Raw genomic sequence first — 22576 nt, forward strand, 5'->3', positions numbered from 1 at the left:
TTGGGATGTCAATTGTCAACTAATTCCAGAACTTAATATTGTTGGGTTGGAATTATTAACTTAGTCCAATATGTTAATCCTAATGGGCCCAGAAGTTTAGTAGCAAGCTAGTTTCTTATTATGAATCATCAGCCTAAAACAAATTAAAATTGGACCATCACACTAATTAAATCATAGCACAACCAATTGCCGTAATAATGGCCCAAGCTGCGACGCCCCGGAATTTCGATCCTTTTTTTCGAGATAAATCGGATTTATTAGCATAATTAATTCCATGTAGAAGACGTGTGATAGTAGAATCCGTGTTGTATTTTCGACTTTGGAATAATCTAAGTATTTTGTTGAGAAAGATAAAGTACAAGGAAATTATTATTTCAAGGATAAAAGTGGAGAAAATACTTTTGATCTAGAAATGTAGAATATACATGTGTATTAAGGTACAATACATGCTACAAGTGGAGATATATGGATGAAAGGGACAACACATTTTCCTGCTACACACCTCCTAGCTACACAAAAGATTCTCTTCATTGGAAAGAAATAAGAAATGAGGCTACTACTATCCTAGCAAGTTCTAGCTTTGGGAAGTAGCCAAAGATGGAAATGGATAAAGTGGTACACTAGTCAAATTCTTTCTTCTTCTTCTTCTTCTCTTCCCCTTCTCGATCTTGAGCAGCCACTGGACTCCAAATGTGTACAGCAATGTTACACAAAAGAGGTCAGAATGGAATCTCATAAGAAAAAGGGAAGTGGGAAGCAAGCCTAAATAAGAGAGCTAAGGTAGTAGGCTGAATGAGATCAGCCAAGTTGTTTCTAATCCATTTTTCACCAAAGAGGAAATAAAACAAATAGTCACAGTGAGCTCTTCTCACTGCACCAGCCAAAGATAAGCAAGGAGATCAGATTCTCCCCTCAAATAACGACGAAGATATTGGACCAAGGATTCATTCCATAAGACTTTCACCAACAAAGCATAGGAAGCTCTTGTCAAGCTCAAAAGGGAGCTGAGATACAGCCCAAAGTAGGAGCCTTTGTCCCCAAGTTTTAGTCACAAACAGCCAAGAAATGTGGCTATATAAACCACTCCTCTCCCACACCTCTCAATCACCCCAAAATTCGAGTATTACCAAGGAGTAACAGGGGAGAGGCAGTGGCAGGGAGCAAGGAAGGCAGCCAAGAAACCAAGTATTCATCAAGTGAGGTAATTACCTCAACACCATATTTTGCATCACGTTAGAACGCCACGAAATTTCCAGAACTTAGAATCATAGGCGGCATGCTCACGTAGGAAAATCATAGCGATAGAATCAACGAACAATCAGTTACCATAGCTACTGCCTTCAAGTAGAACAACAAAAATTGGAATAATTGAAGGGAAAGGGGGAAAGGTGACTTAGCTTAGGGGAGGAAGCTACTCGACGGAGGGAGCTAACGTGAGTCGCCGGCGACGGTGTGACTCCCAGCGAAAACGCCAAGCTCCTGGAGGGAGGGAGAGAGATCGGCGTCGGGAACCCTCCGGAGATGAGAGGCGACGCTTCCTCCATCATCCGCGAATTCGCCGGAGGAAGGCGGAGCCGGCGACGCAGGGGAGCGGCGAGTTCGCCGGTCGCCAGAGAAAGAGAGAGAGCTCAACGGAGATGCTGCTGCCTCAATAAGGGTTTCTCCAATGGAGAAAAAGAGGGGGAGAGGACCGAGGGGAAGCCGGCGATGACTCTCCGTCGCGAGGAAAGAAACGACGGCAGCAGGATTTGAGGGAGACGCCGTCTCTGATGAAATTAAGGATTTAAGCAATGGTGAAGTGATTGGGGGAAATTGGAGAAATGGAGTGAAAAGGAAAATGGAGAACAAGAGGACCGAGGAACAGCCGGCGCCGATAGATCTCCGGCGGGTCTGGCGGCAACGAATCGTGAGAGAGAAGGGAGATGCACCGCTGCTCTCCTTTGATTTAGGGATTTCTCATGTTTGGGAAAAAAAGGAATTGTGGAAGAGAGGGAATTAACCGATGGATGAAGGGAGTGTTTGGGTTGGTTGATTTAATTAAATTTTTGGGCCACTTTGAATTTAGTAGCTGGGCCAGAGGAATTTAAAAGTGTTGGCTGGAGTATTTAATTGATGGGGCTGTTTCCAATTAATTAATTAGGCCAATTCTTGTGTAGAGGAAGGGACTACACAAATCAAGAAGACTAGGTTCTAATTATGGACCGAGGGGTTCCTAAGGAGTTAAAGTTGGACTACATAATTTAATTAGTTGGGTTTGAGATGAATTAATTAAGATGGCCTACGAATTAATAGTTTGGGCCGAGAATTTCCTGTTGGACATAGATTTATTTTATGATTGGATCGGAATTTAATTAGTGGACTAAGCTTGGGTCTACTAATTTAATTTGGTTGAGCCGAGTAAATTACTTGGACTAGAATTAATTATGGAGACGAGCTTGAACTCGAAAGTTGATTAATTAATTCCCGAATAAATTACTGAGTTTCCGAAGATGGAAAATATTGAGTTGGAGCTCAATTAATTAATTTTCCCGAATAATTTATTAAGTTCTGAGGAAAGAAGATATTAAAGTTGGAGACGCCATGGGCGGCCTTAAGAAAATTCCGAAGAAAAGGATTTAAAAAGGGATTTTCCAAGAATCCATATTTTATTAAGTAAGTGTCCAAATATTTATTTTAGAGAAAATAAAATTTCTCCAAGGTTAGTAAGGTGAATAAATAAACTCTGCAGAGTAGTGAAGCTCGAGATAGGATTAAGAAAATCCTATAAGACGAGACTAAGATATAGGTGATATCCAATATGATGCATGCATTCTTCTCTCAAGAGAAATAGTTCAAGTATTAATTAACATGCTACGCTATTTATTTTCAAATGATAAATTGCTCAAGGGCAAGTGAGGCCAAAGCGAGTAATTGAGTTGAGAAATAAGCATATCAGGTGGGCTTTCTTTTAATATCCAGCACATTAGTGTGGATATAAATCAAGTACTTGTGAAATTGTGAAATATCATCTTTTCTCAAAATGGAGCTGTGATTATTTTAAAGTTGTTGTCAAGCCATAAAATGTTTATTTTTTAGGCCTATCTGTTGGGGCTATATGCCTTGGGTTTTGGCGATGCCAAAGTTATGTAACGAATTTGGTTCACAATTGGACCGCAAATCCTGTTCGGAATAATGTGTGCGAGGGCTGTGAGCCATCCAAGGTTGGCCGGCTATGGTGTCGACCGAAGGTGGCCGGCCATGGTGTCCGCCGAAGGTGGCCACCTTCAGGGTACGCGATTCTCAGAGATGGTATGAGGTTTTGAAGAACTTAGACTGATCAGTCGGACTTTTAAGATCACAAAAGAATTTAGTATGCTCGGGCCTTTTAAGAAAAACCCTCGTGTGTTACTGTGGATGGATGACAACTATATAATGTATGTTTTGATTTTTGGCATGTGTCCACTGAGTACTCCTATACTCAGCCCTGCATGTATCTATAAATGTGCAGGTTGAACGTCGAGAAGATGGAGTAATGATCGGAGTCGATGTTATAATAATCAAGTGGATCTTTTCACGATTCGTGTCTTCATACACGAAGTCGTTTAGTAAGTACATATTCCGTTGTTCTTCTGTGAAGTGAGAAATCTTAGAATCTCACCATCGAACTCTGATTTATTGATGGGGTGTTTATTCTATTTCTAAGACCATGTAATGGTATACTTGGATGCTATTCTATGATATGAATCTACTTGGCCTTTGTGCAAATTCTCAAGTTCTTCCCATTTTCTTTCCCCGCTTCTTTATTCCCTCTTATTAGTCTCGGTTTACCCGCTTTCGCTACCCTTAGCAAAATACGGTCGTGACAGAGTCTCCAAAAAGAAACCCAGCATTATGCTCCCAAATCCATCGGTCTCTCTCTCATTCTACTCAAATTCCCAACCCAAACTTCTCTTCTCTTTTTCTTTTATTCTTTTGGCCCTAACTTTAAGTCCAACCAAAAATAGGCCCGAAAATTTTGTGTAGAGAACTTTGCAAAACCGCTAGTTCTAATTTTCATGGTGTAGCTTTGTGCTTCCTCCGTCTCGGATAATTTGTTCCATTTTTTCATTTCAGTTCGTCCCACATAATTAGTCTCATTTCACTTTTTACCATTTTTATTAGTGAACCTCATATTCCACTAACTCATTTCTACTCACATTTTTTTATTATAAAATTAATATATAAGAGTAGGACTCACGTTCTACTAACTTTTTCAACTCACTTTTCGTTACATTTTTTAAAATCCATGTCCGGTCAAAGTGAGACGAATTATCCGGGATGGAGGGAGTAATTCTTATTCATTTACTAAGGAGTTTCATAAACATGTATCGACCTTTGATCATTTGGAAAGAATCATATATATCCATTTGTATTTCGAAAAATCTAATATTCGATTAGATAAAAGTACATATTATCAATTATTGCATTTAATCCCAACGGTAAACCGAAAATTACACGCATTATAAATGTCGAAGTTCTTCGAATCGTTTGAAAAGGGCAAGTAAGAAAGATGGGTGTTACACCTATTAATCCTATATATTTAGCCACTAAATGCACAATATATACCTATTATATGCTCATTAATCTACATTATTTATCTCCATTAGATGTGTAATTATTCAATCTTAAAGTAATCCAAATAATTTATCTCCAAGATCATCCACATAATTTGGGTTTAGCTAACCCCCCCGAATCACTACTAGTCTACTATACTCCCCCTTCCAAGAAGTGAGATTAATTATATTAAAGTCATGGATTAATCCAATAGTCAAAATTGTTATGTATACATATGCATGTATCAATATAAAATTACATCATTTTAGTTTAATCATGATACAACCATTTTATTTAGCTTGATAGGTTCCATCCTAAGGCAAGTTAGATCATAAGTAAGTGATTTTATTTGCAATTGATCTGTTAATAATTTTACAAAGTATGACTCTTTTAGAAATTTTATTACTACTCCAAATAGGATTCGTTTTAGACCTTATTATTATGGGTGGTTCGGTACGGTATATCGTACCGTGAGTGTCATATCGTATACCGTACTGAAAGTTACGGTATGACAAAACACCATACCGATACCGTACCGAATTTTTCGGTATACCGGAGTTCGATATACCGAAAATTCTGTAAGATGGTTTTTTATATAGTTACCATACTGTGTTTTCGGTATACCGAACTGTGGTACGACATATCGTTATACCGAAAAAAAATCTATTATACTCAAAATATTCAAAAAATAATTTTAGTGTTCAACTACTTCAAAAGGTCAAAAACTAATATATTTATACATATATAATAAGCAATCGGTATATATAATAAAATCAAATCAAATCTTGTTCATACAGTCATTCTTTTTAAATTTTAGTATAAATATAACATAATATGTTTACATATACAATAATCAATCGGTATATCGAAGCGTCAGTATATATCAACGATTCGGTATGCCGGTATATACCGGTATACCGCGGTATAGGAAATCTAATACTGTTACCGTACTGAAAGATTCGGTGCGGTATGATACCGTACCGAAAATTACGGTACGGTAAGTCCGATATTCCGGTATTTCGGTATAATTCCTCGTCCTCTTTGATTTCAGGAAGCTACAAAGAGAGTGTAAGAAATCAAGATTGGAGCAAGATCAAAACGATTCAAGAATACGAGGGATTTACGTGGTTCGGCGTAAGCCTTCGTCCATGGATAAAATGAGAAGGAATTCATTGATGATCAACTATGGATACAATGAAGAAGAACACTCTCATATCGAATATAAAAGGGAACTATGAACACTCATATTTTCTCCCTCAATCTCGCTTGAAACACGACCCAGTTTCGAGAGCACATAGCACAGATTGCAATTGTATTCTCTCTGATCTGAAGCTACTCTCTCTCACTTGCTAAGCTCGCTGCACACACTGCTTATATAGAAGATGTTGATCAATGTAACTGATCAACTGTCAGTCTCATTCCCATGCAGCTGCTGCCTCCACGCTCCATGCACCCGAGCTCATTGTTGTTCCGAGTAACCGCTTCTTGATAACTATCAATCGGTTGTAACCGCCGTCAATCGCTAACCGCTACTTTGATCACTCTTGAATTCTTGGAGTGTTTTAATAGCTCAAAATATCCTAATAGAGAGAGAGAACGAGTACTCCGGTGACAATTTGATGAAAAAAAGTTAAAATATAAGAATTGTGAGATAATATGAGAGAGAGAAAGAGAGACCTTCAAATTCTCGTCCTCTCTGATTTTATCCTCTTTGATTTCAGGAAGCTACAATGAGAGAGAGAACGAGTACTCCGGTGACAATTTGATGAAAAAAAATAGAAATGGAAGAATTGAACGAGAGACTTGCGGCGGAGAGACGAGCAGATCGAGCAGCCATGACTATTGAGGGGTGACTTATAGAGAGAGAGGAGTGCTCTGTAACTTTTGAGGGCTGACTGATAGAGAGAGAGGAGTGCTCTGTAACTTTTGATGGATGACTGACAGAGAGAGAGGGTTGATGCAGTGTGTATATAAGTGCATGGGTGTGGAACTTGCCTCCTCCTCCTCCTCCTATTTTTTTTAAAATATTTTTTCTTTAATATTTAATTATGAGTTAGAATAATGTGAGGTTTATAGCCAAAAATTAATTATTTTATTTTTATTTTTCTTTACATTTTAATTTAATCATATTTTAAGAATAATAATAATATTATTAATAGTACTAATTTGTATACCGATCATTTATCTCTTTTCCTTACATCTATTTTAATATAATAAGCATAATAAATCCATTCCCACTACGTGGAAAGTGAGGGAGAAAAAGGATTATGTGGACCAATAGCAATGGCTATGCAATGCGTGGAATGTATGAGTAGAAAGCAAGTGAGACAGTGCATGAGACTGTGAGTTCTTAATAAAATAAATTATTAAAAAGTAGTATTAGAAATTTATATTGAAAAGTATCTTAAAAAGTACTTCCTTGTTAACCTGCATGGGTTGACTAAATACCAATTTTTAAATAAAAAAGTTATTGAATAGTTATTATAATGATTTATAATGCGGATTAGCTATTACTTTCCAACAATTAATTAAATTAGTTATCTTTCACTGTGACTTTTTTTTAGAATCAAATGTGGCTTCAACCTATATATGCCATCAGTAATACCGTGTGGACCAAACAAAAAAGAAATTCCTTTGGTTTATAAGTACACAACACCAACATTAAAGTGATAAAAATAAAACAGTACATATACAGCAAATATTTCCAATTGAATTTATGAATTAATGATATTATTACATTACCAATTGCTTGGTTTATCATTTTCAACATTTCAAAACCTCGTTTATAAGTATACAATACCAACAATATAATAAGGTGATAAAAATAAAACTTTACAGACATATAGAGCGAATATTTCCATATGAATTAGCGGTAGTTGTAAATTACCAATAGCTTGGTTTATCAGTTTCAACATTCGTTTATAACTATACAACACCAACAAAAATAAAACCGTAGCAAATATTTCCAATTGAATTTATAAATGGGCTATAATACCAAGTACTACTTGTTTATCATTTTCAACTATTGAAAAGAATGAAAATCCAAGTATCCTCCGCTGCCGCAGTTTTAGTCATATGTTTGGCAATTTTTATTTGTCAATTTCAAAGTTTGTAGGAAAAAATCCAATTTTTTAAAATTTCATGATATTAGGTGTTAATATTAGTACTGATAGAAATCCATGGGTTCATATTCATTTTATGTTTCAATTACCAACACCGTATGATCGGTTGGACAATCGGCTCAATCTTTTTTTCGATCGGTTAGACCACTGGCCCAAATTTTCAGCCCAGTTATACTGCTGGGTCAGTAATTTTTTTCGGTTTTAGCCTAGATATACTGTTGGGTCAGTTAAATATGACCCACAGTCGTTGACCCGCTCTGATACCATGATAGAAATCCATGGGTTCCATCCTAAAACCAATTGGTTATAGGAGGAGAGGCCCATGTGACTTATATAGTTGATTAAGTTCTTTGTGTACACCGATGTGGGATATTTTTTTTATTCATTTTATGTTTCAATTGCCAACAAGTACACGTAATCAACCACCCTATATTTTATTTATGGGGTAAGTATATTAAAATCATAATTCAGTCTCCTTCTTAAATGTAATTTACTAGTCTTCAAAAAAGGCATGATTTAGTCCATGTATAAATTAGTATAGGCATTCATTTACAGCGTAAACCGTAGTAGAAAAAATGGTTTGTAAAGGGTTGTTACTTGTCTTCACCTTCTCGATTGCACTCATCCATTTTGGTTCATCACTCTCCCTTTACGATTACAACAATGATATCTACAATAACTCGTTTGAGAGGTCGTTGGTTACCCAATGCACCACCAACGGCGAGCCGGTCGGAGCCACGACCATCAGTCCTCGCTCCCTGCAATCATTCAAATGTCCATGGATCGTATTGAAGAGGAGCTTTGCAATGTGCGATCTGAAAGTTGCACGGGCGATTCAATTTTTTTGATTCAGACAAGGATTTGGAGAGGTGTAAGGACAAAGAAGTGTTTGTGGACCGTTAATGAGAGCGGCGTGTACTTGAAATTGGGTGCTCAGAAGTGCTTCAGTATCGATGGCCTTAGAGTTATGTGTCAATAAATCACGATTTAGTGAAGGGTTTATGTGATATGGTGATCATATCCTACAACATACTATCAATAAATATAATGTAAACAGATACGTGCAAACAATCCAATATTATAAAATTCACCCATATTATAACTTGAGATTCAATGCAATACAAAATTCTATTCATCAAAATACAAATGTTAATCTTATATTTAAAAAAAAAACTAAAGAAATAGGCCATCTCAGGGGATGATGGGCTTCTCCAAGAGAGCAGAGAAGTACCACTCATTCTTCTGAATGCCTCGATCCAGCTTCATCCCGGTGTTCCACCTCAATCTCTTAAACCCGACCCGGTCGAACATAGGCACGTACGTCTCGTTAAGCTGCGACCCGAAGCAGAAGAACCGGTCGAGCCAGAAGAGCCCGCCCGGCCTCATCACTCTGTATATGTCATACAGAACAAACTCCAGCATCGGATCCGGGATCCAGTTGCTCAGCACGTGCATCGAATGGACAATATCCAATGTGTTCTCGAAGAACGGGAACCTCTGCGAGATGCTCACGTGCATCGGGATCAGCCCCCTCGACGCAATGAAGCTGTTGAACGGCCCGTCGAAGTTCATCGACGTCGTGATGATCGTCACGTTCCTCTCCCTCATCCTCGCAGCGAAGGTCCCCGACCCTCCCCCGATGTCCAGCCCGATCCTCACGCTCCCGGGCGCCTTCGTTCCGAGGACTTGGTCCATCCCAAAGTCTAGCCCGCCGTTGTCGTATTGCCATCTTGTTTTCTCCCTGCCTTGTAAATCGAAGCAGTCTTTGCAGTCGTAGGAGCCAGAGAATCTTTTTCTCTCTATTAGGCACGTGTAGTTTTTACACGTGTATGGGTCCCACACGATGCTTGTGTCGGGTGGGGTGGCCCACATGGACCCCGGCAGGGGCCGGGGCTCCGCGTAGTTTTTAGGCTGCGGGGGGTGACACCGGCGCCGGGGGAGGGGCTCGCAGCCTTTTAGCATTAGTATTTGAGCGAATACGTCGTCGGAGGGGCACACCCCTCCGACTTCGTACGACATGTACTTTGCTAGGTCTTGCTTGTGGTTTAGGCACCCGCCCCCGACCGAGGAGTAGATCTCGGACCCGATCCGAGGGGTGTTCCCGAGGGGGAGCATGTGGGGGCCGGCCGCGAGCCGGACCTCGTCCGGGAGGTTGTCGAGGAGGCCGGCATAGGAGGCGGCGCCGGGTCGGTTCCCGTTGAGGTTGTTGAGGTGGTCGATGAGGGATTCGAGTAGTTGGTGGGCTGAGTTGAGTTGAGTTTGCAAATTCTCAATTTGGGAGTGGCTTTCAATGAGTTGGTCTTGTGTGGAGTTGAGCTTGAGGAGGAGTAGTTTGGTGTCAAAAAAGGGGAGTTGGGAAATTCTTGAGAGTGGGTGATCAATGTATGAGTGAGGAGTAGAGAAAATGTATAGGGTTAAGAGGTTGGTTACTATGATTAGGAATACTACTTTGAGCATGTATGTGACTTGAAATTGTTGGAATGCTTGCTTTCTTGGATTGGAGTCATCACTTCCCATCTCTCTCTCTTTTCTCTCACTAAAACAAGATAGGACTTATTGCATACACAATGAATGCATTTAAGTTGAAATATATACAATGTGAAGAGGAATAAAAATATAGACACTTGATTGGGAAAATGTTAGGCAGGCATGTGACCGCAAACTTTGCCGGTTAAGATTGAAATATAGAATATAGATAGAAAACAAAAGGTTTAATTTGAAGTCAATTTAAGATCTATTATGCCTAGTTGAAAGGAGTGGATTACTACAAAAAGTCCACTCATATATTTTACTAAAATTACAAATAGTAGTAGCTTCTACTCCGTCGCCACTTTTTAGAGTTGAATCCATATGCATTTGTTGATTAAGCCTAGTGTGTTAATATTTTAATTATCTGAGAATAAAATTAATGTTACTTGTTGATGAACCAACAACAACCGAAATGAAAAAAAGAATGAGGAAGGCCATATTTTCTTGCGTAGCTGTTAATAGTATCACATTATATTATTTGTACGATAATTTTGGTCTTTGTGCAATACAGTAGTTACCAAAAATTTCAGCACACCTTTATTGTCACGATTTATATCTTTATAATTATACCCAATTATAATAGAAGAACGTACAATATGGGTTGTCAATAATGTACATACTACAAACAACTGAAAAAACAAAATAGGAGAACACGTTAAGTTAATTAGGTGCAACTAATTAATACTACTAGAATATTGTTGCTATAACAGTTTTGACATCCAATTTTCATCTTAACGAATTTTCTTCCAATTTTAAAAATAGTTCAAATTTTGATGGTATTAATCAATATTCAACGTGATGTTTATATAAAGGATCGGTCCACTATGCGCGCCGCATTTCACGCGGGCCACAAGATAAGCCCATTTAACATTTAATAAATTAAATTAATGCATGATTATTTAAGTCAATGAAGTAATTAGGAGTGGAGCGCATATACTGTATACATTAACGTCTGTGAAAATGAGAAGAAAACAAGATTCATGAAGTGTTTGGATAATATTTTTGGTCTTCGATTTATGGCTTTATGGTTTCTGCAGACTGCAATAAGGTGTTTATGTCAAGTAGCCACCTAATAAATGTGGCAGACTGCAGAAAATTATAAACTTTTCAATTTTAGAATAGTTAAACAACACATTACCTCTACACATAATTTTATTTACAAATTATACCATTATACAATAACACTAATTATTTAAATATTATTATACACTATATTAATTCTTCCATCTGCTATTCCATGAATTCCGTGTCCTAGATAGTATACTAGATTACACAATACTCAATAGTATTCGAAATTAGAGCATCTTTAACGCGGAGGGCCGGGCCGCAAATCGCGAGTCCCGGCCTGTCCCACGCGTTGGAGGAGGAGGCGGCACGGCCTGGGCCGTTCCCTGCCTGGTGACCGTCCCACGGCCCGGCCCAGTGGCGCGATCGAGGGAGAGGGGCAGTGACGGAGGGGGAATTTTTGGCAAAAATTGGATGAGGAAGAAGACGGAGAAGACGGAGAGGGAGAGGGAGAGGGGTGACTGTTCAGATTTTTTTATATTTTTTTTACACTTTTTTTGTAATATTATATATTTTTATATTTTTTAGTTTATAATTTATTATTTTTGTATTAAAAATGAATTTCTCGTGTTATAATTTGCGTTGTCTAGGAATTGTAATTTTAATTTCTACTGATCAATGCATTTTCCCGGTTTCAATTATTCAACGTATTGCGTTTACGAGTCAAATATGTTGAAGTTGTGAATAGTGTCATTTATTAGTTGCGGCCTGCAGGGTTAGAGCAGTTGGGGCCTGGGCCGCAACTGTAGAGGAATGATGACGTGGAGGGGACTTGGGGCCGAAAATGGGGACGAAGTTATTGATGCCTTATGGCCTCGTTTGTTTGCCTCGGTTGGGTAGTAGGAGTAATTATTTATATAGCTAGTTTGTAGCTGAAGTATCTTCTAGAACAACTAAAATAACCGTAAAATATTAGGTTGATATATAGAATTGATTATGGTATAATTGGTAATCAACCGACTTTGTTAGAATGCCACTTAGCCAGGGTTATTTCATGACTACTAATTACTATAGTATATACTATCAAGTCCAAAGTCTTACATAGTTTAAAGTTTCAGGCCCAGTTGCCATTCTGATTTAATATTAAGTCCATTTTGACTAATGGATATAAAGTTATTTCTCGTCACTTCTATACATTTGAATTAAAATTTTATAAAATTGAATTTGAAAGAATTGATTTCTAGCTAATTTCCGAATTCTTTAATTAATAAAATGAGTTAATTATATGAAATTAAATTGAAAGGAATTGCACATGTACCCATAGATGGGCAAACATATACACAAAATGGGTAGTGATAAATGCAAACTCTAAATACTGTACAAATTCTAAATTATGATCTGAACCGTTAAAAAATGTCAACAGATGACAAAATAACAGCAATAAAGAATGTCAACACAGTTTCAACACAACATCAATTGTTGACACTATGTTGAAATTTTTTGTTGCTGTTATTTTGTCATCTGTTGACATTTTTTAACGGTTCAGATCATAATTTAGAATTTGTACAGTATTTAGAGTTTGCATTTGATTATATTCTACACAAAATACGCTATATACACTGCGCACACTACTTAATGTAATCTTCTCGGATTTTTTTTGTCTGGTTCTTTTTCGAGTCGTATCAAAAGTCGAATCGCATATTAGATTTCATTTAAAGAAAAATAAAACCAATTATTATCTTATCTCAAACTCCCTTTACTTTCTCTCAAATATGTAGCAAGAGAAAAAAAGAGGAGCCTGAAGCTACTCAATTCCAAACTGTAGTCATATTTTAGAAGAAATCATTACTTTAGAGCTAGATGTATGTATTATTACAGTGGCAATTGTTTAATGGGAGTGGGGCTTATATAAGGTAACATAACTAGATATTTCAGTTTCAGTCTTGAGAAAATGGTAGATGTCGAACCATAAAACGTGATACTTGTGTGGCATATGTTGTTTGTATAGCCAGTAGGTAGTAATCTATTTAGATTTTAGATAGTGGTCCATAGCATGTTCTTAAAGAAGTGGTACTGAATCAATGGCTAAAAGATTAATTGCTGGTTATATGAAAAAGTCATGTTGCTAAAGCAAATAATCTCAATTGCACTTTCTCACTTCTTAGTTCTAGAAGAAATGGCTTGAACTTTGTTGTGTTTACCATGAATAAAATGAAGTGTAAGTTAGTTAATGATGTTGATGAATTGCCAAAAGCTAGGGGCAGTCAAAACTTAAGAGAATTAAGCAGCCCTGATCGATTTTTGGTTACTTTGCCAAACTTGTTGTAATGATATGATGAGAAACAAAGAGTTCATAGGGTACGAAACATATGCTCATGTTTAGTCCATGTTAGCATTATTAGCGATGCCCGTGTTTAATCTATTGTTCACTTCAATAGTATACAAAAATTAAATCTCAAATTTGTTGTTTTCATACAATTTGAAGTTGGTTTGAAAATCTTAATTTATGGGTTTGGTGTGTCGTGCAGGATGGCTCCGGAAATGCTTTGTGAATCGGTTAAATACAAAATTGGTTATGATAATTGGAAACCTTAGGCCATTAGCAATGGGGCGCCCTAAGCCGCGCACTATGGCGTGCCACGTCATCAGTTTTATCCTCCTACCCCCCACCTGTAATGGGGTGCCCTAAGGCGCGCCCTATATGTTATACTATTGTTTTGTTAATTAATTTAAATGTTTTCAAATATGTAATGCAAACTAAATTAAAAAACACAACGATTAGCTAAAAACCGGCGAAGTTTGCATTCATTAAATAAAAGTTACACGATTCAAGTTGGCTAATCTACGCAATTCCAAACTTCCGGCGCAGCTCATTGATCATCCCCGGAGATATTTGGCTTCGGCGGGGGTCTTGGCGGCGGCGTGGCGGGAGGGGGCGACGGGTCAGTTTGGTGACGGCTCCATGTCAAACAAACCGTACGATTCCGTGCTGAATTCGGGATCGTACTACGTGTTGGCGTCGAACGGCCGATATTCGGCGGGTTCTGTACCCGACCAACACGCCTCCCCAAACATCGGACTCTTGGGACTTGAATCCATTTCGTAGTAATAATAAAAATGTGAGTTTCGAGAGTGAAATCGTGAAATGAAACGTTACAAATGAAGGTGGGGTAGGAGTATTTATATAAAAAATCAATAACGCGTGCCATCGTCCACCGATCCCGCAATAGGGCGCCCGATGTCGGGGACGATGGCCTATCGTCCGCGCCATCGTCCGCCGAGCCCACAATGACGCGGACGATAGGCCATCGTCCACGACGTAGGGCGCAGACGATGGCGGGCACGCACAATGTGAGCATCGTCCGCGCCCGAGGACGATGGACGCCATCGGGCGCCCCATTGCGGATGCCCTTAAAAGAATGTGGGGGTACATGATGTTACAAGGAAATATTGTGGAGTATACTTCTATCAATGGTCAACTTTGTACCATTATTACTCATGATTTATTGTGTACTTTCGATATAATTTATTAAATATACTTTACATCATAATAAAATGCCATCACTTTGCACCATAATGATAATATAAACAAGATGCAATTCAATAGTTTTACATACAGGCTAGATTGCCCATTTCATTTGACTTTGCAGACTCTGTTTAGAAGTTGTCGTTCATTGGTCAACGGTAGTGGACAAATTAGATGTCTGTTGTAGTTGTAGGTAATTTCGTCATTCTTGATTTGGTATTCCTTCGTTTTCCATTAAAATTTTCCTCCACCTTCTAGACCTCGATTGTTTTACAGTTTTAGATTGATTAATTCAAAATTTTGGTTATAAAATCAATTCTTTATGATAGTGATTAATTTTTTTATCACATGATTTGAAAAAAATTATATTTATTGAGTTAAATTGAGAGTGAATAAAATAAGATGAATTAAATATATTAGTTTTTGCTAAAATGAAAAAGCAACATGAGTATGAAACTATGAATCTATCAAATAAAGGTTTGATTCATCGCATAACGAATTTTCAGAATGTGGCCAAATGGTGCCAAATATGACAAATATTTTGTACTCCCTTGGTCCCATAAGAGTATGTACTATTTTCTTTTTATTTCGTCCCACAAAAATATGTACTTTCTAATTTTGGAATTTTTTTTTTACTCAAATGAGATGAGACTCATTCTCCGCTAATAATACTTTGATTACTTTTTCTTTCTATCTCTCTCTTACTTAACCAATTGTGCATTAAAACTCGTGTTAACCAAAAATGCATACTCTTATGGGACGGATGGAGTACATATTTATATATAGATAGAGAGAGGTGTGATCAATTGTTAACTCACTCCTTAATTGCTAACTACAACTAATTTTAGACCATAGAATTTTAGAAATCTAATGGTGTATAAATTGTCATGTGTAATTTCATTTTATTATTATTTAAATTTAAAAAATAAAAGAACTATTAAATTTAGGGTTTTGAATCAAAATATCAATATAGTGTATTAAACATATCAATGTGATGCTTGGAATATGTCAATATAATTTCGAATTGATTTGAAGATCTAATGTATATCATTTAGTTATAGTTAGCAATTTAAATATGAGTTAGCAATATAACACACCCCTAGATAGAGATATGTCAACACAGCGTCAATCGGTTGACAATGGTGAAGTTGTTTTGACATTTTCTGTTGATGTTCGTCGTCTGTTGATATCAAATCTTAAAATCTATCAGTTTAAATTATAGTTTAGAATTTGTACAATATATAGAGTTTGCATTTGAATACGTAAATACACGGCCTTTTCAAATTTTCTAGTTTTCTCTAACCATAGATCGTTTCTCTTAACTCATTTCACGTCCAATGCCCAATTTAATTTGGATATGAATTTTATAAACACAATGTTTTTAATATGAGTTCAATAAATACATACATGTGTTTTGTGTAGAAAAACAAATTTTCAATTTGTAATTTGTGCCCATAGATTATGATTATACTACAATGGATCGTAAGAGCATCCACAACCGTGCTCTTGCCAGCGGCACGGTTGTGGGCCCGGGCGGTACTATTCATGCCTGCTCTCTGGCAAGAGCACAACACCCACAACTGTGCTCTTCCGCAAGGACGAGCACAATTAATATAAAATTCAATTACACAAAAACATTTCCATAATATTAAAATTCATTTAAAACCCACAATAAATATTACAAATGACAAATAAAATTAAACATTGCATAATTAAAATCCTAAAAATTAAAAATTACATAATTAAAATCCTAAAAATTAAAAATTACATAATTAAAATCCTAAAAATTAAAAATGACACTACTCGTTGCCGAATTTCGCCCACATGTGGTTGATTAGGTCTTCTTGTAGTTGATTGTGGATTCGAGTATCGCGCATTGTGTGTCTTGTCTCGATCCTCTGGCCAACCGTCGTATGCTCGCCTCGGCGTAGGGGAGACCTCGCTGTTGAGCTTCCGGCTTCGTCCTCGTCGTAGAAGCTAGCCGCCCTCGGCCCTTCGTCGGCTATAATCATGTTGTGTAATATAATACACGTGAACATGATGTCGGCGATATTATTCACGTACCACAGCCGAGCCGGGGCCTTCACAATGTTGAATCGAGCTTGAAGGACCCCGAAGGCTCTTTCGACATCTTTCCGCGCTGACTCTTGACGCTGCGCAAAAAGAACCCGTCTCGGGTCGTGCGGGTTGTGGAGCGTCTTCACGAACGTCGACCACCTTGGGTAGATACCATCGGCGAGATAGTAACCCATGCGGTATATATTTCCGTTGATGGTGAAGTCGATCGCCGGTGCTACACCATTCATCACATCATTGAAGAGTGGTGACGAATATAGCACATTCAAGTCGTTGTTGGATCCAGCAACGCCGAAATATGCATGCCAAATCCATAGGCGGTAGTCGGCGACCGCCTCAAGGATAAGCGTTGGGCCGCCGCCTTTGTGACCACTCAAGTGTTGCCCCCTCCAAGCAGTCGGACAATTCTTCCACCTCCAATGCATGCAGTCAATGCTGCCAAGCATTCCGGGAAAGCCATGGACTGATTCATGAAGACGAAGCAACTGTTGGCAATCATCAGTGGTGGGTGCTCGAAGGAATTCATCCCCAAAAGCAGAACGAACGCCCTCGCAAAAATTCTTTAAACATAGGATTCCAGTGGACTCACCGATATGCAAATACTCGTCGAACATGTCGGCCGTTTGCCCAGTAGTGAGTTGTCGGATGGCACACGTACACTTCTGCAACGCCGTGATACTTTGCCGGCCGGCTGCATCTACACCTGTTTGAAAGTATTCAACACGTGCGGACAATGTGTTGACAATTCGCATGAACAAGCGCTTTGACATGCGAAAACGGCGCCTGAAGTAATCTGCCGGAAACCGCGGCTGGTCGGCAAAGTAGTCGGCAACGAGCCTTTCGTGGGCTCCCTCCCGGTCACGATGGATGTACCGTCGATTTGATCTGGTTCGTTGAGGAGGAGGAGCAGGGGTATTCGCCGCGACATATGCTTCGTAAGCGGCACGATATTGTTCGTAGTATTCTTGTTCTTCGCGTTCCGCTTCCGCCATAATATGGGTGAAATCCATTTGAGATTTTGAGTGGGTGATGAATGTGTTGATAGTTTGTATGAGAATTATGAATGAGAGATGAATGAGAGATGATTTGATGTGATAAATGGATGATGAATGTGTGTATTTATAGATGATTTTGGGGAAAAAAAAATAAAAAAAAAATAAAAAAAATTCAGAAAAAACGGGAAAAAAACGGCCATATTTTTGGGATTTGGAAAATATTTTTTTTTATTTTTTAGCATTATTTATAATTAAATACCGATTTTTAAAAAAAATAAATAAAAAAAAGTTTAAACACAACGGCTATGCCGTTGACGAATGGGAGCGCGCCACGTGTGCGTCCGCTGGCACGGACGTGCTCGATACATCGAGCAGCGCCGTGCCAGCGGCGCGGCTGCAGCGGCGGCGGTCCTGCGCCTTGCCAACGGCGCGGACGGCGGTGGCGTCTTTCGCCACCGCTGCGGATGCTCTAAAACGACAAACCAAATACAATTTGATATACAAAAATTATAAATATCTAAATGCACAATATATGTGTCATGAAATTTACGCTCCATTCAAGACATTAGACATGGTCTAAACCAATGTTTTAAAAATCGGACCGGACCGGCCGGTTCGACCGGTCGGACCGCGAACCGGTAGGTAGTCCGGTCCGGTTCACCCCTTTAAACCACCACTGCATTGAACCGCCGTGAACCGGTGGAACTGGCCGGTCGGACCGGTTAGACCGTGAATCGGAAACCGGTTTTTTAATTTTTTTTCAAAATTTTTAAAAATTTGTTGTTGGTAGAGGTTGAACTCATGACCTCTCTTCTAGTTAAGAAAACCTCTACCACTCCACCACATGGGTTCATTGAACAATTTGAACATTAAATATTTTTATACATTAACCATTAATTTTATCTACAAAAACTAATAATTCATTTTAATTTTATTATTCTTTAATATAATTGTTAATTATAATATATATAATTATCATCCTTTATATTTTAATGATTCTCTACTTACCACCTATATTATTATTAGTACCATATAAGATTCATTATTTACTATAAATAAATTTTTTATATTACATACTTAATTTATATACCCTAACTATTGACATTAATGAATAATCTTATCTAAACTAATTAATAAGTACTTAATTCATATTTAATTATATATTATTTTACGAAATAAATTTTCTTAAATTAATAAAACATTATCTATTTTAATACATGAAATATTAAATTTTTTATCTAGACTAACTAATATTAAATATATATATCTGAATATATTTACTAAATTTTAATATTATTTATATTTACACATCACTAATTATCTATAAGGTTTAATGTTTTGTGATATATTATTAATTGTAAATCATTTACTAAATTTAATATATTTTTATATATATTTGCAATAGTAAAACGGTTAGACCGGTGGTTCGACCGGTTGGACCGATTGAACCGTGAACCAATAACGTCGCCGGTTCGCTTGCCGGTCCGGTTTTTAAAACATTGGTCTAAACCAACTTGAGTTACAAACGAGACGTTGTCTATATAAAAACTTTGATTTAATCAAATTATTCGCCAAGAAAAAAATAACGCTTTTCAAATTCAAACCAAAATTTTCAAATCCCTCGATGATGGCTTATGCACTTTTTTCCTTATCGAAAAAAAACTACTCACGGGCTTTGTCTAATTGTGTACGATGTGGACTATTACACGCATATGATATTTGCCCTAAGCACATTAATTAAACGATTATTTAAATAGTATCTAAAAATCAGTGAATGACGACGCAAGATTCATCTCTCTCGCTCATAGTATATGACAAATAAACAAACACAAAAAGGAAAAAGAAACGTTAAAATAGAAATGGAATAATTTCTTCAGCTTCCAAACATGTTTATATATAACAAATCTAAGAGCATCTCCAGTGGGCGGACATCCCACTAGGACATCCACTAGGACATCCCAAAAACACCTCTTGCCACGTCACTAGGACTTCCCATCCCACTGCCACGTCACTAGGACATCCCTTGCACAATCCGCCATTCCCATCGCCCTTCCCACTAGGACATCCCGCAATAAAAAAAAATCATACATTTACAAATAAAACAATTTACATTTACGGAAATAAAATTTGACCGAGAATACGAACGGGAAAAATTAACAACTTCATCGGAAAACACATACATGATTCGAAAAAAAAATTACATACTAATAAAAAAAACTTCATACATTATCACGTCAACCCCTCCGAGTCCAAACCTCTTCGATGATATTCTGCTGAAGTCGAACATGGGCATTTGTTTGCCGCATGTCGGCAAATGCACGCAGCCGCGCGACCTCTCCATGAGGTACCCCCATATTCACATTCGCGGTGGCCACGCCGTGACTTGGACCTGCACCCGTATCATCTTCGTTGGTCCACTGAGTCAGTTCCGCAGCTTCATTTTCGACAATCATGTTGTGCATTATGATACATGCGTACATGATATCGCCGATGTTGGGAATATACCACTGCCGTGCAGGACCCTTCACAACCGCCCACCGACTCTGGAGCACACCAAATGCCTGCTCCACATCCTTGCGCGCTGCTTCCTGACGGCTCGCAAAGTATGTCTTCTTTTGTCCGAGCGGATGCTTGATTGACTTCACAAAGATGGGCCAGTTTGGGTATATCCCATCCTCCAAATAGTACCCCATATTATGTTGGTTGCCGTTGGCGACGAAACGGGACGTATATATAGAGTTTTTAAAAAAAAATTTAAAAACGGGACGTCCGACCGGACATCCGACTGGACGCCACAATGGCGGACGTCCGCCCGCCCGTCGCGCCGACGTCCTCACGGGATGTCCGTATCCGACCCTAAACGCCACAATGGCGGACGTCCCGGTCGCCCGTCGCGACGTCCGACTGGATGTCCGACCGGACGTCCGCCATTGGAGATGCTCTAAGGTCCGAAAGGAAATAATGAGTTTCTAATTTAATTGTTGCATATTAGAGCATCCACAGTGGGGCGCCTTAAAGCCGCCCTATGCACCGCCATGTCAGCATTTTATCCTCCTGCCCTTCCACCTGCAGTGGGGCGCCCTAAGCATTTTCTTCTATTTGAATACTTAAATAACTACAAAAATTGGGAAAAACCTTCATTTCATTTATAAAATTAATACATTACAATACGGATTATAAAAAAAATACGCAAACTCAGCGACGGCGGTTACAGGCCCACACTTCTTCAACCATGTCGTTCATGAGCTGCGCATGGTCGTATTGGTTGCGCATTGAGGTATGTCTAGATAGAACCTCATTGAAGCCCGTCGGTAATCCTCGAGCGGAGGGTTCGATTGCCGTGCTGGAGGAGCTAGATGCACTTTCGTCATCGGTCCAATAGGTGATGCTCCCACCTTCATGTTCGACTATCATGTTGTGCAAGATTATGCACGCATACATGACATCGGCGAGGACTTCCTTGAACCAGAGACGACCCGGCCATTTCACTATTGCCCACCGTGCTTGGAGCATACCAAATGCCCGCTCCACATCCTTCCGCGCCGCCTCCTGCTTTTGCGCAAATAAAACTCTCTTCTCACCAATTGGGCAGCTGATCTTCTTCAGAAAAACAAGTCACCTTGGGTATATGCCATCGGCCAAGTAGTACCCCATGTGGTTCATTTTGGTTTGTGAGATAGAGAAACGTGATAGATGAGAGAAATGAGAGATGCGAGAAATGTTCGTATGAAAAATAGAATGACAATCGAGGTTTAATTAGACAAATTTCGAATTAAAAAAAATGCGTTGCATCGTCCGCGGCGCCCACAGTGGGCGGACGATGGCGCGGACGATGCCCTATCGTCCGCGCTTCGTCCGCGGACTAAGCGTAGGGCGCGGATGACGCATCGTCCGTGGAGCCACAGTGGCGGACGATAGCGCGCCCGATGCATCGGACGCGCTATCGTCCGCCCCACTGTGGATGGCCTTAATTATATTAGCATCGGACGCGCTATCGTCCGCCCCACTGTGGATGACCTTAATTATATTAGTTCCAATTTAGTATTCATCTTACAAGATCTAGTATGTTTTCTTTTGAGTCTAGCCATTTAGTTTATTTGTAATGGATGATAATCGTGCTCTGGATTTATGGCAGTATCGTTTTTTAATATTGTTATACAATTTAAAAATATAGTATATATTTCCAGTTCGAATCACTTTTCCTTATTCGGTTTTTGTTTTTTCGGGTTTGATTTTTTTTATAAAAAAATTAGTTTTGATTCAATTTCAATTTTAAGAAAAAAATTAATTTTACGACCCTGTTCGATTTTGATAGAAATATTGAACTGATTGTAAAAATCATGGATTAAATATGCCCGGTCAATGGTTTTGACCAAAAAATAAATGTGACGAGACATTTAATTTTGTGAAATTAAATGATATAGCGTCGATCTACATTTTACGTAGATAAATGTAGTATATTCACTTTCTCAAATCCGATTTCCGGTGAGTGAGAAATAGTGGATTAAAGTTGGGCATAATTAGCTTTTAATTAAAGCTTGGAGCATGTGCTTAGGGAATAATTAACTAGTGTTAATTATCCCACATTGGAAGATTAATACATCTTTAATGTGTTTAAATTAAGTGACTTTATGTTACTTAATAATTATAGTGGATCAAGATGGGTGAAAAAGCCCACACGCGCGCACACGCGCGCGCCGCCGCCGCCGCCCGCCCCGCCCGAGCCCGAGCCCGTGCCCGTGCCCGTGGGC

General features: G+C 38.6%; 1 protein-coding gene and 1 long non-coding RNA gene across 2 annotated transcripts; both read right to left on the reverse strand.

The window, feature by feature from the left end:
* Positions 1-372: 372 nt before the first annotated feature.
* LOC121758646 lies at positions 373-2086 on the reverse strand. Its single transcript, XR_006041534.1, has 2 exons — positions 1210-2086; positions 373-679 (listed from the first exon to the last, which is right to left on the reverse strand). It is a non-coding gene; the product is annotated as an uncharacterized LOC121758646 (long non-coding RNA).
* Positions 2087-8885: 6799 nt separating this feature from the next.
* Positions 8886-10202, reverse strand: LOC121757814 (probable methyltransferase At1g29790). The gene has a single exon (XM_042153293.1). The coding sequence runs from the start codon at positions 10149-10151 to the stop codon at positions 8886-8888; it is 1266 nt and encodes a 421-aa protein (XP_042009227.1). The 5' UTR covers positions 10152-10202.
* Between the last annotated feature and the right edge of the window lie 12374 nt (positions 10203-22576).

This window comes from Salvia splendens, chromosome 12, assembly GCF_004379255.2.
Source record: "Salvia splendens isolate huo1 chromosome 12, SspV2, whole genome shotgun sequence".
NCBI lineage: Eukaryota > Viridiplantae > Streptophyta > Magnoliopsida > Lamiales > Lamiaceae > Salvia > Salvia splendens.

Excerpts from the sequence above, each read along its gene's own strand:
- LOC121757814 (XM_042153293.1), bottom strand. The coding sequence starts at position 10,151 with ATGCTCAAAGTAGTATTCCTAATCATAGTAACCAACCTCTTAACCCTA.